The sequence below is a fragment of the Hyaena hyaena genome, unplaced genomic scaffold (assembly GCF_003009895.1).
Source record: "Hyaena hyaena isolate Hyena2069 unplaced genomic scaffold, ASM300989v1 scaffold_20, whole genome shotgun sequence".
Lineage (NCBI taxonomy): Eukaryota > Metazoa > Chordata > Mammalia > Carnivora > Hyaenidae > Hyaena > Hyaena hyaena.
Genome location: NW_024080652.1, coordinates 4,633,003 through 4,652,979, shown reverse-complemented (window position 1 = coordinate 4,652,979; position 19,977 = coordinate 4,633,003). Strand labels below are relative to the sequence as shown.

General features: G+C 53.7%; 1 protein-coding gene across 2 annotated transcripts in view; it reads right to left on the bottom strand.

Annotated features, from left to right (window-relative positions):
• Positions 1-11,046: 11,046 nt before the first annotated feature.
• Positions 11,047-19,977, bottom strand: part of LOC120228035 (Grid2 interacting protein) — a 33,717-nt gene continuing 24,786 nt past the window's right edge. Inside the window, exons 9-22 of one of the 2 annotated variants that reach the window (XM_039226158.1) lie at positions 19,047-19,196; positions 18,689-18,786; positions 18,392-18,509; positions 17,357-17,712; positions 16,587-17,003; positions 15,978-16,065; positions 15,084-15,161; positions 14,346-14,542; positions 13,859-14,014; positions 13,634-13,720; positions 12,626-12,755; positions 12,417-12,535; positions 11,349-11,513; positions 11,047-11,118 (exon numbers count right to left, since the gene is read on the bottom strand). In XM_039226158.1, the coding sequence (XP_039082089.1) occupies positions 11,047-11,118; positions 11,349-11,513; positions 12,417-12,535; positions 12,626-12,755; positions 13,634-13,720; positions 13,859-14,014; positions 14,346-14,542; positions 15,084-15,161; positions 15,978-16,065; positions 16,587-17,003; positions 17,357-17,712; positions 18,392-18,509; positions 18,689-18,786; positions 19,047-19,196 (2,231 nt within the window). The remainder of the gene's footprint in view (positions 11,119-11,348; positions 11,514-12,416; positions 12,536-12,625; positions 12,756-13,633; positions 13,721-13,858; positions 14,015-14,345; positions 14,543-15,083; positions 15,162-15,977; positions 16,066-16,586; positions 17,004-17,356; positions 17,713-18,391; positions 18,510-18,688; positions 18,787-19,046; positions 19,197-19,977) is intronic. The other variant, XM_039226159.1, reaches the window with a different exon arrangement.

Sequence of the window (19,977 nt, the reverse complement as noted above, 5' to 3'; positions counted from 1 at the left end):
AGCCTGTGTTGGGTGTAGAGATTAAATACATACACACTTTGGGGCGCCTGGGTGGCTTAGTCAGTTAAGCGTCCGACTTTCGCTTAGGTCATGATCTCGCGGTTCGTGGGTTCGAGCCCCGCGTCGGGCTCTGTGCTGATTCCAGCTAAGAGCCTGGAGCCTGTTTCAGTCTGTGACTCCCTCTCTCTCTGACCCTCCCCTGCTCACGCTGTCTCTCTCTCTCTCTCTCTCTCTCCTAGAAATAAATAAAAAAAAACATTAAAAAAATACATACACACTTTTATAAAGAAATAAGTACTTTTAAAAAGTTGTAAAGTAAAATATGTACTTTAGAAGAGTGAAAATGATCTCCCCATAGTTTCAAGAAGCAAGAAGGGATAGCAATTGAGAAGGATGTGAAGGTGACAGTTCTTCAGTGGTGGAAACTGGGAGCCTGAGAACAGCCCCAGAGCTCAGCAGCCAGGCTGAAAACTCTGCATCTGGGAGACAATGTGCCCGACTATTTCCCAGGATGGAGTTTCCACCAAGCCTGAGGAAAAAAACTGACAAAATCATAAATATCTCCTAGACCGGTGATCCCCTGTGACTCAGCAGCTCTGCTCCTGAATCAGCATTTTAGTAATTAGTGTCCATTTCCACAGCCTCTTTCAGAAATACCTGTTGGTACTTAGTGTAAGGAAAGGTTAATCAAGGTTTTGGGATGGATTTCTTGAGCACATGAGAAATGGCTCTACCGTCTTGATACAGGTGGAAATACTCTCATTTATTTCTGGGAACTTTAAAAAAATTTTTTTAATGTTTTATTTATTTCTGAGAGAGAGAGGAGAGAGAGAGAGACAGACAGACAGACAACATGAGCAGGGGAGGGTCACAGAGAGAGGGAGACACAGAATCTGAAACAGGCTCCAGGCTCTGAGCTGTCTGCACAGAGCCCGACGCGGTGCTGGAACCCATGAACCATGAGATCATGACCTGAGCTGAAGTCGTACAGTTAACCAACTGAGCCACCCAGGCACCCCTATTTCTGGGAACTTTAGATAGCTTTTGGTAACCAAGTAATGTGTCTTCGGCAAGTATTATGTATTTCAAGTACTTCCACCAACTAGTAAGTAAAAATGTGAGATGATTGTTAATGTTTTGGGCCACTCATTGGCAAGCATAATTTTGTCACTGACCTCCTTGTTGCTTCTGATTTGACCTACTCATTGGAAAGCATCGCAAAACAAATGGACTGGTGTGGTAAGAAGCTGCCAATTGTATAAATATTTACATACAGCATACACCGGTATATTTCAGCAGTGAGACAAGGGACCTATCACCTATTCCAACTTTCATTCTTAAACATAGGCAGATTAAACAGCATCCTATCAGAGTGATACAAAGTTAAAGACTGAAAGTATTTAAATACTTTCAAAAAGCTGTCCTCTGTTAATCTCCCCCTCTATTTGAGGTATAGTGTGTGTATGTCTTTTTCGCTATAGATTAAGCTTTGCAATCCTTTTTAAAATTTATTTATTGGGGCGCCTGGGTGGCTCAGTCAGTTAAGCGTCCGACTTCGGCTCAGGTCATGATCTCACGGTTCATGGGTCCAAGCCCCGCGTGGGGCTTTGTGCTGACAGCTCAGAGCCTGGAGCCTGCTTCGGATTCCGCGCCTCCATCTCTCTCTCTGCCTCTCTCCCACTCACATGCTTCTCTCTCTCAAAAAAATAAACATTTTTTTTAAAAAATTTAAATTATTTATTTATCTGTTTGAGGGGGGAAGGGCAGAGAGGGAAAGAGAGAGAATCCCAAGCAGGCTCCATGGTGTCAGTTCAGAGCCCAACGCAGGGCTTGAACCCACAAACCAAACTGTGAGATCATGACCTGAGCCGAAATTGAGTTGGTTACTCACCCAGTTGAGCCACACAGGCACTCTACCCTATTTTTATATACAATTCTAGCACCTACGCTCATATTGACAGTAGCGCCTAAGAGATTTGTAATTTTTTTTACTCTTTTGTAGAGCTTATGAGATAAAGCTTCAGCCTTAGGTAAGCATCCTCAAAATCTTCTGCACACATTTCATTTTGCTACTTAATACAGTGATAAAACATCATACCTCATTTTCTCACTTCTCTTTTGCATGTAGCTTTGCTGTGGAAATGCAAATCTCTGAATGTGAATGATGTTATATCTGAGATTTATTTCTGCATATTGTGTATCTGAGTCCATGCTGTGTTTAGGAAAACGATGAATTGTTTTCTAGGTGTGTGTATATACATGCCTCAACACACACATGCATGCTTATGCTTTTGAATAATATGAAATTATTTGAAGAGGACAGCTTTCTGCAGATTCCTTTACCAGTGAGGATTAAATCAGTGATTGTTTAAACACCCTTGACAATCGAGGATAATTTCTCATGGATGAGAACACTTAGAAGTAGCAGAACAGATTAAATGGCACACACCTTGCTCTTCCCTCTTCCTCTGCAGACATGTCTCTGCATCTCTGCTCCACCTGGCAAGGTTACATCTCTCCCGAAAACTCTAGGTATTTATTTAAAATCTCCTCGGGAAGGATTCTGATTGGCTCAGCTTAGTCCAGGCATCCACTCAAAGTCCAACACACCAGCCAGATGGGCAAAGACACATTGTGGAAAATGGCTGCCAAGCATCCATTGGGTTTGTTGGGAGGAGGGGCACTGGGTGCGGTCCGCACAGACAACCGACGCAGCTGCCAACCACCCACCATGGGTTGAGGGCAGGCTCCCTGCCTCCTTTGAAAAAACATTCCAGGCATCTTCTGCCTTCAAAATTCAAGCCAGAGAGAATGGTTGTCTTCAGCCCAGCATCAGGCTTGCTCTGATTCATTTCAGATCCTAAGACTCACCTTTTCAAGGATGAGCGATAGTACAATTTACCTTTCCATTGGGAGGAGACTCATCTCCCAGAAAGCTGATCCCATGGAAGTTAGCATGCGGGCATCCCCAGCCTCTACATTGTTCAGTTCTGAGTTGCGGTGCCACGGACATGGACAACCCAGTCCAACCTGCTACCGGCCCACACTTCTTCTCCTTCTCTCATCAAGGCTTCAAATAACTCATTTCAGGGGCATTTGGGTGACTCAGTCGGTTAAGCATCAGACTCTTGATTTCAGCTCAGGTCATGGTCCCTCCCCTCTTTCTCGCTGCCCCTTCCCTGCTTGCTCTCTCTCTCAAAGTAAATAAATAGGGGTGCCTGGGTGGCTCAGTCGGTTGAGGGTCCAACTTCGGCTCAGGTCATGATCTCACAGTTGTGGGTTCGAGCCCCATGTTGGGCTCTGTGCTGACCGCTCAGAGCCTGGAGCCTGCTTCAGATTCTGTATCTCCCTCTCTCTCTGACCCTCCCCTGCGTATGCTGTTTCTCTCTCTCTCTCTCTCTCTCTCTCAGAAATAAATAAAACATTAAAAATTTAAAAAAGAAAAAAGAGGAAAAAAGTAAATAAACTTTTAAAAAAACCCTCATTTCAGCCAAGGTCATTTTGTTACATCTGATTTTGTATATTTCTTACTTATAAGCATTCTCCCATGACGCAACTCTTCAACAATTTAATTGCTATGTTCTATTCTATATGACTGTTATATATTTTATATCAGAAATCTTTGTTTCTGGACATCCTCATTGCTTCAGATCAGCTCCACAAACAAACAATCGTGCACCTCAATGTCTATTTGCATTTCTGTTTCCGTGGGGTGAATTTCCTAGTAACTGATACAACCCATTTCACCAGACTGGGGTATGGAGTTTTTAACTGCTCAGATCACAGTGATAGCTCTGGCTCAAACTGGCAGGAATGCTGGCCTTTCTCCTGGGGTTTCCAGGAGCTTCTGGGGGATTCTTTAGGGATGTGGTCATGTGTCCCAAATCTGTCCCGGTGGCCGCCTGAACCTCATATGCTTTGAGGCGTCATTTCTGCACACCCAGTTTACATCCCTAAAACAACTCCCTCCTAACTCATTCCAGTTCTGCCCACGCAAGCAAGGCCTTATCAGTGTCCACGCAGCACACGGTTGGGGAGGCAGTGCTTCAAGGTCATCTTCTCATCTCACAGCAGGGCTTCTGTCCCTGTAGCTCTCAAGAGGCAGGGCCCAGATCACCTCTCACTACTGAGGGGGTCCCCAGAGCCACCCCCGAGGGCTCTCCCGTTCTACACCCTACAGTCCTTCCTGCTCATGGATGTGTGACAAGGGAGACAGCCACTTCCTTCTGTAGAAACCCCACACTATCCCCACATGGTCCAAGAACACACGATCACTGGGTACATTCAACGCTGGCAACATCAGGAACTCATCAAACTCTTTTGAAAGAAAATATTTTCCCTCCCTTTCAGGATACTGTCAAGGTCAAGATTTAGCCAATTTGTACAGCTCAACAGACTCTTTACCTTTCGGTCTGTGGAACAGCATTTGGTTTCATGGTAACTCACAGTTCCCCTCCCCACCCCCAACACTGTGTGGGTCCTGCCTTCCTGTGACTGAAAGTCTATCGGGTGAATTTCCTCAAACAAAATGGCATCTTCAAAATAAGGCAATTAGCATCTTTCCATCCAGAAACTGGAACCGCCAACAAGCCCCAAACGCAGTTCCTTTGTTAAAATTTAAAAATGAATCAGTCCTGGGGCGCCTGGGTGGCTTAGTCGGTTAGGCGTCCGACTTTCGCTTAGGTCATGATCTCGCAGTTCGTGGGTTCGAGCCCCGCGTCGGGCTCTGTGCTGACTGCCAGCTCGGAGCCTGGAGCCTGTTTCAGTCTGTGACTCCCTCTCTCTGACCCTCCCCTGTTCACGCTGTCTCTCTCTCTCTCCTAGAAATAAATAAAACATTTAAAAAAAAATAAAAAAATAAAAATAAAAATGAATCAGTCCTTCTGCACGGGGTACCCCACTATACCCCAGGGTGGCATGAATGTGTTAGTTGGTAACAGATGCTTTATTTCAGGGGTCGAGACTCACAGCTGGGCTGCATCTGGCTCGCAGAAATGTTTCCTTTGGCTCATAATCCACCATCTCCATTACAGTTTTGAATTGGCTGCTAACATTTCACCAGGACATTTTCAAATTAAAAAAATCTGGATTTCTAGCTTCCTTTGAGAAAGCCTGAAGCTCGGGGATCACGAGGCTTTCTTCCCCACCTGGAAGTTCCGTGAAGGGCTCCCCCTGCTGACAGGGCATCTGCTCTCCAGCACCCCCACGACCTCTACTGTCCCTCAGTAGAGGGACAACTGAAGGACTCTGTGTCAACCACCCTTCTCCCCCCGCATAGGGTGGATTTGCTGCGCTTGGCCACTTGGTGTGTGTGCGCTGCACACCTGGCTTCTGCGACTGCTTCTTTGCAACCTTGTTTTAGAGCTTTGGGTGCACGTGGCCTAAGTACCTTACAGAGAGAAGTCGGTCATTCCCCTGAGCAGCTTGGTGGCCCCGTATCTGTATCCGGATGTTACTTCAGTTTGATTTAATGGGCAGTTATTGGGCATTTGCTGTGTGCAAAGGCTAGAAGCCGCCAGGCCGGTGGGAAATCAAGCTGATGACAGGGTTATCAGTGCACAGACACCTGGTAGCCCAAGCCTGGGTGTGCGAGAATTTGCCAAGGGAGGGTAAACAGTGCCCGGTGTTGCCTCAATAAAGGTCAGTTAAGATAAGAACGACCAGCGTGCCCTGTGGCTTCCTGTTGGGAGATAGCAGGTTGAGGGGGGTGATGGGAGAGAAAGCCAGGTGGCCCAGTGCTGAGAGGTGAGTAGATGGTGGGGACAGAAAGCAGGGACAGTGAACAACAATTCAGAAGGATGGGCTCTGAAGGAGGCACTGGGGTCTAGACTGTTCTGGGAGGGGGAGGGAGAGGGATATTTACAGGAGACGGGGAAGGAGCTGGTGGAGAGTGATTTGTGTTCACAGAGAGCCCTGGGAGCTTGGGGACACAGGAACGTCGCACAGACAATTCACTCTGAGTAGGAACTGAGAGCAAGGCCTGAACGCAGGATGAAGAGGGGGATGGCGAGAACATCCCAGCTCCGCAGAAGCCTCTCTCTCTCTCTCTCTCAAGTTTATTTTGAGAGAAAGAGAGAGAGAGCAGGAGTGAGGGAGAGAGAGGGAGACATAGAATTGGAAGTAGGCTCCGGGCTCAGAGCTGTCAGGACAGAGCCCGACATGGTCTCAAACCCACAAACTGTGATATCATGACCTGAGCCAAAGTCGGGTTCTTAACTGACTGAGCCACCCAGGCGCTCTAGAAGCCTTTCTTTTGAAGCATCAGATCAATCCAGAGATCTTTGAGGCCTCCTTGAGATCTGATAATGGACCTCAGAATGTGAATGCATTTGGACATGGGGTCTTTTATTTGTATTAAAAATTGTTTAATGTTTATTTTTATTTTTGAGAGAGAGCAAGAGACAGAAAGCAAGCGGGGGAGGGGCAGAGAGAGAGGGAGAGACAGAATCCAAAGCAGGCTCCAGGCTTTGAGCTGTCAGCACAGAGCATGCCGCAGGGCTTGAACCCATGAACCATGAGACCATGACCTGAGCTGAACACATGACAGACTGAGCCACTCAGGAGCCCCTGGAGATGGGGTCTTTAAGGAGATACTTCAGGTTAAATGAGGTCATAAGGGTGGGACTCTATAACCCAAGGGGACTTCTTATAAAGAAGATGAAGAGACACCAGGAATGTGCACACGCACACAGAAAGGGCCACCTGCAAGCCAAAGAGAGCAGCCTCAGGAAAAACCAGACCTGCTGACACTTTGATCTTGGACTCCCAGCCTCCGGACTGTGAGGCAGAAAACTCCTGTGGTCTAAGCCATTTAGTCTGTGGTATTCGTTATGGCAGCCAGAGCAGACTAAAGCAGGAAAAACAGGAGAAGCGAGAAAAGAGTAATGGGCTTTATGTTGAAGTCACCAGCATCTGTGGCCCTGGAAAGGCTAATATTGATATCTATATATTTTAATATTCTCACATTTATTTTTGAGAGAGAGACAGAGTATGAGTGGGGGAGGAGCAGAAAGAAGGGGAGACCCAGATTCTGAAGCAGGCTCCAGGCTCTGAGCTGTCAGCACAGAGCCCAACACGTGGCTTGAATTCATGAACCGCGAGATCATGATCTGAGATGAGGTACGACTCTTAACTGACTGAGCCACCCAGGTGCCCCTATATATATTTTAATTGTGTTGTGGGGTGCCTGGGTGGCCCAGTCGATTGAGCATCTAACCCTTGATTTCAGCTCTGGTCATGATCCCAGGGTCATAGGATCAAGCCCCACATCTGGCTCTACACTGACAGCGCAGAGCATGCTTGGGATTCTCTACCCCTCTCATCGCATCTCCCCCCATGCTCACTCTCAAAAATAAATAAACATTTTGTTTATTTTTTATTATTAAAAAATTTTTATGTGTATTTATTTTTGAGAGAGACAGAGTACGAACAGGGGGAGGGCAGAGAAAGAGGGAGACACAGAATGCGAAGCAGGCTCCAGGCTCTGAGCTGTCAGCACACAGCCCGACACAGGGCTCGAACTCAAAAACCATGAGATCATGATTTGATCTGATGTCGGACACTTAACTGACTGAGCCACCCAGGCACCCCAATAAATAATTTTTAAAAATTGTATTGAGCAAGAGAAAGAAGATATTTCCACACACATTTGTGTAGACAGAACTGAGTTTTTGATCCAGAAAGTCACAAACCTTCCTGAGTTTCACTTTTTATTTGTAAAAAGGAGATCACAAAACCCACTTCGGAGGGTCATTGTGAACTCCAAATGAGCTGAAAGACGCAAAATGTTGGGCACGCTACCTAGTAAACATTTGTTATTAGGAAAGGTGGCATGTAATTAGGCTAAGTTATTTTGTTAGTATTGAGAAATAAATAAATTCCTGGGGCATATATGCTTGCATTCACATCTTGTCACTTGGTCAGGAGTTGATGGGGGGACATGGCGCACATATTGGCTCACATATAGGGCTTTGTACTGACTCAGGTGTAGAATCACCATGACATATAACCCCAGAAAACCAAACTTGGAGAGGCTGACCCACAAGATGTTTGCACTCAGTATGGTGTCTGGCACATAGTAGGCAGTCAAAAAGTATTGGCAAATGCCTTTATGAACGAAGAGCGCTCACTTGAGAATGTTAAAAGACTGACCATCTATACCCATCCGTGGATGTGTGTATTAGTCAACTCACTTAGTGTTGCAAGTGACAGGAACCCATTCAAACCAGCCTAAGCCAAAAACTTACATTTTAAAAGATTACAAGTGGAAGGGGAATTTGTTGGTTCAGAAACTGACACGTCCAGATATCTGCTTCAGGCATGGCTGGATCCAGGGACAAAGAGATGTATTGAGTAGTCTGCTCTCCTCTCCTTCCCTGTATTGGCTTTATACCCAGGCAGGTGTTCTCCACATGGTCCTGAGAGCCTCCTCCAGGCTTCTACCCTCTATATATCCACCAATTCATGCAGAAGAGAGGGAACCTCCCTTTCCAAGCAGTGCTAACGTGAGTCTTAACTGGACTCTAAGTCAGCCAGCCAGAGCCACGAGACCATCCTTGTCCAATCAGCACTGCTCAGGGCCTGTGAGAAGGGAGACTGGTTGCTAGGCAGGCACAGATCACTGCCACCCTGTGGACTGAATGGAGCCTGGTGACTAGGTATCAGGTGACTAGGTGAGAGAGAGAAGGAAGCAGGCCACCTGGAGGATACATGGATACATGGAGGTGGCTACCCAGAGCTGTGCTGGGTCCAGGCAGGACTGAGGCCACTAAGGATTTAAGGAAGCTGGGACCTGTACCGGGATGTCAGTCCAAGTGGCCAGGTGGCAGATTGATCAGGGAAATGGCCCTGTTTCTCCACCTGTCCCGAATCCACACCCTCCGCAATGTGACTTAGCATCACCTCGCATTGAGAGTGGAGCCTATTTTCCCTCCCCCAGAATGTGGGCTGGCCTTTGTCACTTGACATAGACTATGGCGGAGTGGTGGTGTGCCATATCTGAGCTTAGGCCTCATGGGGTCTTCTGTGACTCTGCTTCTGTGACTTTGGTTTCCTGGGACCCCGGCCTCCACCACGTGAACCATCCTGGCTATTTGGCTGGGGGAGGAGAGGCCATGTGAAGCCGTCCCAGCTGTCCCAGCCATAGCCCCAGATGCGGGAGAGAACCCCAGGGCTAGTAAAGCTACCGAGCTGACTCCTCAAAGATGACTGTTCACACGAGTGAGTCCGCTCAGCCCAGCTCAGGTCAGAACTACCCAGGTGACCTGCAGACTCACCAGCAGTAGGTGGTTGCTGTTGTAAGCCATTGAGATTTGGGACCGTTTGTTACATGGCATCGTGTAGCAAAGTAGGTTCCCGATACAAGGCATTTAGAGGGAAAACGGATCTAGCGCTTGGCTTGGCTTGCCAACCTGTGCAGCCCCCTCCGTCCCACACGGGGCTGGATTTACTTTGGGGATCATGCCTGCTTACAGCCTGGTGGAGTCTATCATCTCTGTGGATCTCACACTGGGATTTTAACTGTCTGACATGTTTCTCAGAGACACAAACTTTGGTAATTCCTGAAATTATCCAGCTTGAGCTGCTGGGGACCAATGCACACCACTAGCCACATCTGGATCTCTCTCCCTCCCCTGCTGAATTACACACTTTGATTTAGCCATTTTTACACGGTGGCTGTGCGTGGAGAGCAGGGAAAACATACATGGCCTCAAAGAGCAGTCTGTGGGAGACTCAGAGGAACTGAATGGGTCCTGAATACCGTCCACAAGCAACATTTGCCATTTGATTGTAGGGAGAGAAAAAGAATCCAAGAGACAGGTTTAAAGCCCATTTCGGACTTCTCTGGAAGAAAGTTTGGGAAAGAGGAATCTGCCTGATGCCGGCTGCTGCCCACTGGAGCATGGAAAGGAAGGTAATACGTCCTCCCCACCCATGGCATCCCTGCCCCCAGGATCCAGGTACCCCCATCCTCACCAGGGCCTACACACACACACAGGAAACCGCCCCTAGGGGCCCCAACCTGTCCCACCGTGTCATCTACCCCTGTGCCTGCTCTGCTCATGTGACCTATTCCAGGGAACGTCGCCACCACCTGGCCAGGCAAGCGGCCACCAAATCATGCCCGCCCAGCACCTAAACATCTCTCCGTTCTCTCCACCCCTACCTCGGCTACACCGGCCCACTCTCAGATGCCCCACTTCAAACTCACCACTTCCAAACAGGACTTAAATTTGTCTTCAGGATAAAACCCCTCAATTCTACTGTTTGATGTAGCGTGCCTTCCTAATCCAGTCCTTCCCTGTATCCCTGACCAGCGTCTCTCCTGCCTGCCCTGCTTCTGGGCTGCAGTCAACTGCAGTTTCCTCCAGCTTCTGAGATGCAGGCGAAGGGCACAGCCCCCAGGGCACAAGCACCTGGGATATCTTTCCTCCCTGGCCTCTTCCAAGCAGCCCCAGAAGGCCGGGGCTGGGTGAGGGGCCACAGGCCTATCACGCGCATTGGCATGGCATGTTCAAGGATATCTGTTGCCTTCTCCAGGGTCCAGGGTACATGTTTTACAAGAGTATCTGTTCGGCCCACTGGGAGCAGACTTGGAAAGAAGGCTCCAATGTCCTTGGTTGGGGCACAGCGTGCTCTGGCTGAGCTCTGAGGGGCCGATGGCAGATGCTGCCCCAGGTTGGGGGCCACTTCACAATCCACTCACTGGTCGCAGCCTCCCCGCCCCCAACCCTTCCCCGGGCCCAGACCAGAGTCCTGAGGGTACACACAGGCAGCAGCTGCTTGAAGGCCCAGAGTGAGGTGGGGCAAAGCCGTGGTTCATGCTCACTGGGGACTTGGCGCCTCCGATCTGCCCTGTGCTTGTTTGGAGTGGGGGCAAGGCCCACAGAAGGGAGCCCCAATGACCTTGCACCTTCCCGGCACCCAGAGCCCGACAGCTGAGGTAGCTGGAGATGCGGGGAGGCCGGGCCCCACCTCCCACACCCAGGTCACTCGGGGCTGCTCCAGGCCACTGGGCTGGGCCTAGGGAAAGACGGACTCCGCGGGTCACCAGGCCAGGGGCGAAACCATCCCTGAGCTGCGTGGGCCGTCCCCAGCTTCCAAGTCACTGAGTGCTCGCTGGGGAGGAAGGGGCAAATGGAGAGGGGCTCGTCAGTGGTCCCGGGGGCCCCTGACCCCCTGCCCTACCTCATCTCCCCACCCAGAGAGCCAGGGAAGAGACCTATCAGCCCTATGGAGGTCCTGTCACACTTGCTGGGGGTCCTCTCACAATCTGGGCTTCATGGAGGTCTCATTTGACCTCCAGAGGGGCTTCTAAAAGGTCTCTTAGGCCTCCCATCATGGCTCACCTCAAACTTGCTCATGAACTCTGCAAAGATGCCGAAGAAGGCCTCAGAGGTGGTGGCTTTGGAATCCTCGCCAAAGAAGGCCAGCGCCCTGCCCAGCTCCTCTGTGGCCTCCCGCTGCAGCGCATCCAGGGCCCGCAGCACCGGCTGGGCCGTCTCTAGGAAGGACTGATTGGCCTCTGTTAAGGAAACTGCCAGGCAGCCTCAGGTTCTCAGGCAGTGACCCCAGGCCGAGCCCAGCTGCCAGAAGCAATGTGCTCAGCCGAGAGCCATGCCCTGTGCAGGGGCTCCAGTCCCTGTGCATGCTGCCCTCTCAGCGGGCCCTGAAGCCCACCACAGCCAGTCAGCCTCGTGGTCTTCCACTTGTCTTCTCTGTAGGGCAGGCCTCTCTCCCCTCTGGGCTCCTCGCAGATGCTATGACCCCTTCCTCCCCAAACAACCACTTAGAGTAGCTCCCTGTCACTCTCTGGGTTTTCATCTCTCTCTGTCTTTTCCGTTTCTCTGTAGTATTTGTCCCTATCTGTACTAGTGGCAAGGTCCCCCTCTCCTGACTGCCTGTGACTGGCCAGGGGCTGACCTGAAAGATCTCTTCCTGTATAACTTAAGTCTGGGCTCTACGGCCCAGAAGGACAGAAGGGGTGAGGCAGTGGCTTTGGACAGTCAAAAGACCTCCTCTTCAGGGCGCCTGGGTGGCTCAGTCAGTTAAGCGTCTGACTTCAGCTCAGGTCATGACCTCACAGTTCGTGGGTTCAAGTCCCGCGTCAGGCTCTGTGCTGACAGCTAGCTCAGAGCCTGGAGCCTGTTTCAGATTCTGTGTCTCCCTCTCTCTCTGACCCTCCCCTGTTCATGCTGTCTCTATCTCTCTCTCTCAAAAATCAAAATAAAACATTAAAGAAAAAAAGACCTCCTCTTCTGTTATGCAGAGTTGGTGTAAGCGTGTGGATTCTAAATCATCAGGACGGACCTTCTGCCAGGACCCCCAGAGCCCCAGAGGCCACTGGGACTACCGCCAGCTCTATGTAACCACCTCAGGGCCCATCCTGGTGCTGGGACCAGCTGCTCGGAGGATACCGTCATGACCACAGCAAACTTGTCCTCACTGGAGGGGGGTGTGCTCTCGCAAGCAGCCTGTATCTCACTGATGGTGCCATGGAGGTCAGCCAGGTCACTGGTCAGGGCCCGTTGATTCACTGCAGGGAAGGGAACAGAGCCTCATGAGCACCTGCCTCCCAGCCCAGGACAGTGGCACTTCTGCTTCACTACCCATGCACTCAGCCTACCTTTGGCAGCCAGGGGCACAGTGGGCAGGTCCTGAGCAAAGCCCAGGAGTTCTGGGAAGTGCTGGCTCAGTGATTTGGCAAGGATGTGCAGGAAGGTGGATTTCCCATCCACGGTCTTGGTGGAGTTCAGCTGCAAGGGATACCCAACAGACATACTCCTCAAGGACCATCAGACTCCTGATCCCATGGGTCTGGGGACTCTTGGCCCTGCGTCTCCTGGACTGGGGCAGCAGTTCCTGGCCCTTGACACTTGGCAACTCCACAGTTGCCAGTATTTCTTACTCTGAAGCTCTCCTGTGATGCCCACAGGCCTCCCCAGGAGTTTGGAGGTTCCCTGGCCCAGATCTTTGAGACAACCTCCCAGCCCCCAGCCATCAGCTAGAGAAGGCCACCAGATTTTCTTTCCTTGGCAGTGAGGTCTTGTCAGCAAACATAACGCAAGATTTTCTGACCCCTGGGTGGTGGTGGTGGGGCATCATTCACATGTCTTCCTTCTCATGATTTTTGGGAACCGTCTGTTGGCCCATCTGGGATTCAGACATCCTAAAACATTTGTATCTACAAACGGGGTTTTTCTTCCTCTCTTTTAAAACAATCAAAGGTACCGTGGGGAAAGGCCCCAGAAACAGTGGGAAGACTGAATATTCAAGCTGTCCTTTCTCAGATCCTAGATCTTATAGGCGTAGGATGACCTGACAGTGGTGGTGACATTAAGGACACAGAACCTACCAGGTGAGATTCTCTCCTTTCTCCTGGAATCTTCCCTCCCTGTCCCCCCACCCTCCATTTTCCTAGACCCCGAGGCTTGGCTTGGAAAAGGCCCCCCACCAACCCTTTGCTGCAGTTACATTCTGGCCTGCTGGCAGCCAGCTTTTCCTCCTGGGAGAAGGGCCCTCCTAGGCCATGATACTCTCTCCTCCTCTATGCCACAACTTGGGTTGGGCCTGGCCTCTCCAGCCTCCACGTGGTAGAGCAAGCTCACGGATTACGGCCAACTGGTCCCCTCACCTCCGTCAGGAAGTTGATCTTGAAGCCCGTGGTCTTGTTAGTTTTGGGCTGTCCATCATTGAGATAGTTGCCCATGGCCAACACAAACTGTGGAAACAAAGGTGGGCAGGTCCTGCCCTGGTGCTCACCCCACACCCCGGACCGCTATCAGGACAGGCCTTCAGACTGGAAGCCCCAAGGGGCAGACAGGCAGGTGGAGTGATCAGATAGGGGGTGCACCCTGACCTCCAGGATCTTGGCGAGCTTCCGGCTGTTCTTGAGCTCAAGGGAGGCCTGGCGCAAGCACTCCAGGCTGCCGCGGATCTCTTCCGTCTTCTCCTGGAGGGTGGCCTGGAAGTGGAGGCTGCGCAAGCGGGTTTTGTATTCCGGAACCGATAGCATCTGTCATGAGGTCAACGCCAGTTTTGCACCCATCCCAACAGGAGACCCACCGCCTCACCGTAGCCTGCGGTGGGGATCAGCTAACTGTCCGGCATTCCTCTCAAGAAAAATAAGCACACTCCCAAAATAAGCCCCCCAAAATTAGCAAAATCCCATCTACCTTGAACCCCGGGTGAGAACTGGCCATTAAAGGTGCCAAACTGAAACTCAGGCGCGAACGCGGTGGCGGTAGGGGAGTGGGCCCCACGCAGCCCCAGTCACAGCGAGGGCCCTGATGGAGGCGGCACCTCCCCCCCGCCCCGACCCCGGGCGGCGGTCACAGCCGCAGCACCTGCAGGATGAACTGATCCGGCTCGCTGAGGCGGCCGGGCGCCTCGCGGAAGGCCTGGTAGCGCTGCTCCTCGTCGGCGTCGGGCGCGAAGAGCAGCAGCTGCGCCAGGTGAGCGGGCTCCAGGCGCCGGGGTTCCATGCTCATGAGCACCTGCCGCAGCTCCGCGGGGCTCAGCTTTAGGTGCGCCAGCAGGATAGCTGCGGGCGGGGCCGCGAGGGTGAGCCGGGGGCGGGGCCAGGCGGAGGGTGGGCGGGGCTCCGAAGTTCCCGGGGGCTACTGGGTGGAGCCTGGGCGGGGCAAGGAACCGGGCGGGGCAGGAGCCGGCCCAGAGATGCAGAGGGTTCTTCCCACGGCCGAATAAAGGTGAGTGAGGACCAGGTTCTCGAAGACATAGACCTAGGTACGGGTGGGGCCTGTGGGCGCGGCGCCAAATAGAGGGAGGAGACCGCGAGAGGGAGAGTAGAGGATGCGGCTGGAGGCGGGGCCAGAACCCGGAAGCCGAGTAAAGGTGGGGCCAACGAGGGGGCGGGGCCAATGAGGGTGGAGCCCAGCCCGGCACCTGCGCCCGGCACCTGTGCCCGGCTGGGTTCCTTGACCTGGGAGGGGGCCTCAACCCAGCCGGTGTTGGACCCCCACGGACTAATGTGTCATCACCCCCAATGGATCTAAAGCTCTGCGGCCCAGAGACAGGGCCGCCTCGTGTTCCCCACAACCCCTGGGGCTCCCTGAACCCCTCACAGGTGTTGTAGGCCTTCTTGTGAGACAGGATCTCCACCACCTCTTTCTTCCTGAAGGGCTCAGGCCCAGGCAACGGCTCTGAAAGGGAAAATGGTTTAACGAGACGACGCTAGGCTGTTGGGACGGCCCAGGAGGAGTGTGGCCACACCCAACAGGCAAGACACCACTTGACGTGGCCGTGACTGAATCATCTCCAGGTGTCCACAGCTCCTTCATTCCTCAGTCTCCCATTCAGGTGTAACATACTCAGCATGCGTGGTGGGTGCCCTTCCCCCACCCTGTCCCTCCCTCCCTCCCCCCACCAGGGCCCTTGGGACTGAGCTGCCCGAGTAAGGTGAACCAACCACCTCTCCACCTCGCAGATGCTTCCTGGATGGACAAAGGCCTTTGTCTTCCATCCTGCAACCACCTGTCACACACGATATCCCTGGCTGCCTGGAGCCCACCCAACAGTCCTATAGGGAGATACCCAGAGAGGGGAGAGGGGACAAAGAGACTGGAAGGGACATCTAGTCTCCTAGATACGGATGCCTCCTGGTCACCTGATTCTGCCTCTGTGGCTTTGAGCAAATTACCTAGCCTCTCTGTGCTGCTTCATCAGGAAGTCAGGGTGGTCACTGTCCCTCTCTCATAGAGTCGTCACAGGATTGATTCGGAAACAAGGGTGTCTGGCAGTTGGTAAGCATGCAATAAATACCAGCTATTACAGTCCTCTCCACTTTGAGAAGGGAGAACTGAGGCTCTGAGAAGTTAAATAACTCAGGGACCCAGTAAGCAAATGGCAGTCGGTGCAGGTCTCTGGGTCTCTAAGCCCTGGTATGCCACAGAAGGCAGCAGGTGGGCTGACACAGAGGGCTCATGGGACGGTTTCCCCAGGGCCCTCAAGCCACTCACTAGCAGGTTTCTGGGTGCCAAAATGGAGCTCCAGATCGAGGTACTTCACCATGTCACTCAGCTTATCATAATCAGAATCTTCCCCAAGCTGCAAGGCAGAAGGGGTTCAGAGTGAGGCCCTACACTGGCGACCGCACGGCCACTCCCTGCCCCATTCACCCTCTGAGGACTGCCCTGGGAGCTACTGAAGGGAGAGCCCTTGTCAGGCCCTGGGATACCTGTGGGGGGCAGAGGAGACTGCAGGAGAAGTGAAATCATCCAGGTTATTAGGCGGCGATCTGCCTCCTCCTGAAGTCCATTGCATACATACACCTGCAACTCTCCCCATGCAGAAGCCAGCAAGCTGCACCGGGGCAGGCGGATGAGGGGACTGCAAAGGGGCCGCAGCCAACCGAGGGGGCTTAAGGAGGTGACTGAGAGCACTGGCCCCGTTTTGGGATGTTCTTTGCAGGGGGTGCATTCACCAGAGCTGCCCTGGTTTCACGATGCTAGGGGAGTGGAAGCAGGGAAATGCCAGGGGCTACACACTGGACGGGGGCTTGTCTTCGATGCTGCCACTCAGGCCACCTTCCCCTGGTGCATGGCGCCCCCAGGCTCCAGGTCACCTACCTGACCCCAGATGGTGCCTTCCGAGTTCTCCACCTGCTCCCACCGTAGGCGCTTGACGCTCATGTGGCTGGTCTCACTTCGACGGTGGCCCAGGCCCCGGGACAGCATGGGGGGTGCACAGGGCACCGGTGGGGGCAGGGGTGGCGGGGGCGGTGGAGGGACTGGGTGGCTGAGTTGGGTGAGGGGCTTGGCCAGTGTCTGAGCAGGGCCCCGGGGTCCGTCGGGGTTGCGGGAGCTGGGCTTGGGGTCATGGAAGGGCAGAGGTGGCGGGGGCGGGGGACTGAGTGGGGGTGGGGGGATGTGGTCAGAGATGGAGGAGTAGGTCAGGGAGCTGCCTTCCTCACTGCTGCTGATGCACTCGCTAGCGCTGCTCCGCTCATTGGTCACAAAGCTGCCCTGGTCATCGTGGAAGCTCATCTGCCAGGCAGAGCAAGGTGAGGGAGAGTGGGATAGCCTGGGGCAGGGGGTGGGATAGCCTGGGGACAAGCATAGGACAGTCTGGGAAAAGGAACGGGGTAACCTGAGACAAGATATATGGGGTAGCCTTGAGTGAGGGGTCTCATAGCTTGAGTCAAAGGGTGGGATAGCGCCAACCAGGAGGTAGGGTAGCCTGGGACAGAGTCTAGGCTGGACTGGGGCAGGGAGGAGTAGCCTGGGGCAGCTTCCCAAGGGCAACAGGCCTTTTCCAGGAGCCCAGGGATACCGTTCCCCTTACAGACCCCCATGTCATGCCTGGGCCCCTCGCCCTCCACACCTGCTTGCACGCTCACCTCCTCGTAGTCATTCTCAGGGCTCAGGAAATCATCCACGACAGTGACCCGGGGACCCAGCTGCTCACTGAGCACATCCAGGAAGCGGTCAGTGTCCCGGCTTCGCATGGGGCGGGAGAAGGTGAAGAGCTTCCTGCGGCTGGGCGGGCGGGCAGGGTCCGGACTTGGGGGGCTGTCGGAGCGGATGGGCCCGGGGTCTGGCTGTGGAGAGGGTGCCCTGCTGCTGTCCAGGCTGGCGTAGGGGTGAGACTCAGAGCTGCTGGGGGAGGCCAGGCCCCCTGAGCACAGTGGGTAGTAGCAGGGGGAGGGCAGGAGCCGCTCGCTGGGCCATGAGACGCTGGACAAGGTCCTGGGCCCTGGGGTGGGGGATCAGGTGTGAGGACCTCTCTTCAGTCAGCACCTGGATCCCAGGTGCAGGCTGGAGGGAAGGGGCCAGGAACAGAGTGGCTCTGTGTCCCTGGGCCCTTCCCTGAGGGAAACCAAAGGTCAGAGTAGGTGAGGGGGACACTACTTAGCCCCAGGACAGGCCAGACCCCAGCTCATCTTGGTCCCACCTGGGACCAACCGAACACAATTAAAAGGGGGGATGGGCCTTCTCCGAGTCCCAAACCAAGGATCATGAGGCACCTCCGACACCCGACAGACCCTTGGCTGACAGGAGCACTGCCCAGGGGTCCTGCCTTCTGAACTGCAGAGAAACTAGCTTCTCAGTTGTGCCATTCACAGAGCAATGTATGCGCTTATAGTTTATCCAAAAGCCACATGCTAACTCAGGGCTCCTTCGGGGGTGTGGGGGGAGACCTGTGCTCTTCTAAGGAGGGGTAAGGGTCAGAGGGGACCCAGGAAGGCCTGAGACAACCCTAACCTTGACGGAACTTTACATGGAGGCTGCTGAGGCTCCCCACAACTCAGTCATGGAGCCATGCAGCAAGGGGGAGGCTGGAAGGATGTGCCTCAGGTGGCGAAAACACCCAGACAGACAGCCCAGCAGAGGTCAGTGCTGCCCTCAGGAACCCCGGCGAGCCGAGCCCCTACCTGCTGCAGCTGCCGGGCTGGGCACTGGCGGGGAGGCACGGGATCTGGATGTGGTCCCCACCTTCCCTTTGAAGCTGCTGCTCAGTCGGGACTCGAGCTCCGCATAGACCGCTGACATCTGTGGGGAGAGGAGGCCGGGGTGAGTCCGGCCCCCCCACCCCCACCTCCCATGTGAGGCCCTCAGGTGGCCTCAGAGGCCAGGCCTCGGTGGTCTGGGAGGCAGGGATCTGGCCCAGCCCCACGAGCCGCCTATTCCCAGCAGCCAAATGAACCACCAGGAGTGGGGTGAAGTCTCACCATCTTCGGATTGGGGGTCTCGGGGAGGGACGTGCCATCGCCTGCCTGGCGCTCGCCTGGGATGAGAGGAAGAGGCAGCTCGGGACAGTCACCAGGACCTGCTTGGGCAATGGGAGAGGGTGGAGTCCACCAGAGACGTCTCAAACCCTTCTGAGCTCTAAGGCTCAGGGTCCAGCCCAGGCCCAGTGGGCAGCCACGGAGAAAGAACCAGCAAGCCCTGCAGACCCAGGAGGGCCATGACTCAGCCCCGCCCCACCCGATCTAGGGATCTCTCTCATTTCACCAACCCCATTTTGCAGGTGGGAAAACCAAGCCCTGCTCCCCACATCCAGTCCTGCCTTTCTGTCCAGAGCCTCACCACAACCGAGGCTGGCCTCCAGGCCCTGGGACCGGAGGCTGCGGCGGCACATGGAGGAGGCCCTCAGGGAGCTCCGTCGCTGGGGCTCCAGGATCGGCTCAGGCTCGGGCTCGGGCTCAGGCTCCAGGTCCAGCTCGGGCTCTGGCTCTGCTGTGGGAGGCGAACAGGAGACGGGCCCCTTGTCCTCTCAGCCAGACAAGGGGCCTCCCAGGAGGGGCGAAGGCAGCAGCTGTGTGCACCAGTCTGTGACCCCAGGCTCTGCCTGGCAGGTGGAGCCAGAGGAGACAGCTGCTCCTCAGCCTATGCTTTAAGCCTCTTGCTAAAACCTTTGAGCCTCCCCCAGCAAATTGTGGGTCCCCAGGACTAGGGACAGTGGGCACACAAGGGCCAGCACACAGGTCCGCAGGCTGTGACACAGTAGGTGCAGAGTGTGTAGAACAAGGCACAGGGCATCGTCAGGCAGCCCCTAGTGTGTGTCCGTGTGCATCGAGGCCCGCCAGCCAGGTATGACCTGGCTGTGTGCTCACTATCCAGCTCTGTAAACAGGAACCACACGAATTTCCTGATCTGTGCCACATTTCTGGGGGTGCAACGCACAGCCACTGAGGTTGCTCCCCTGTTATGGGTGAGAAGCCTGGGGTTCCAGACGGACAGGTGGGGTGGCTAAAGTCTGAGATAAGGCTACCGATGCTACTTAAAGGTGAGCTGAGGGGCGCCTGGGGGGCTCAGTTGGTAAAGCGTCCGACTTCGGCTTAGGTCATGATCTCAGGGTTCGTGAATTTGAGCCCCACGTCAGGGTCTGTGCTGACAGCTGGGAGCCTGGAGCCTGCTTCAAGTTCTGTGTCTCCCTCTCTCTCTGCGCCTCCCCTGCTCGTGCTCTCTCTCTCTCTCAAAAGTAAATTAAAAAAATTTTTTTAATTAAAAAAAAAAA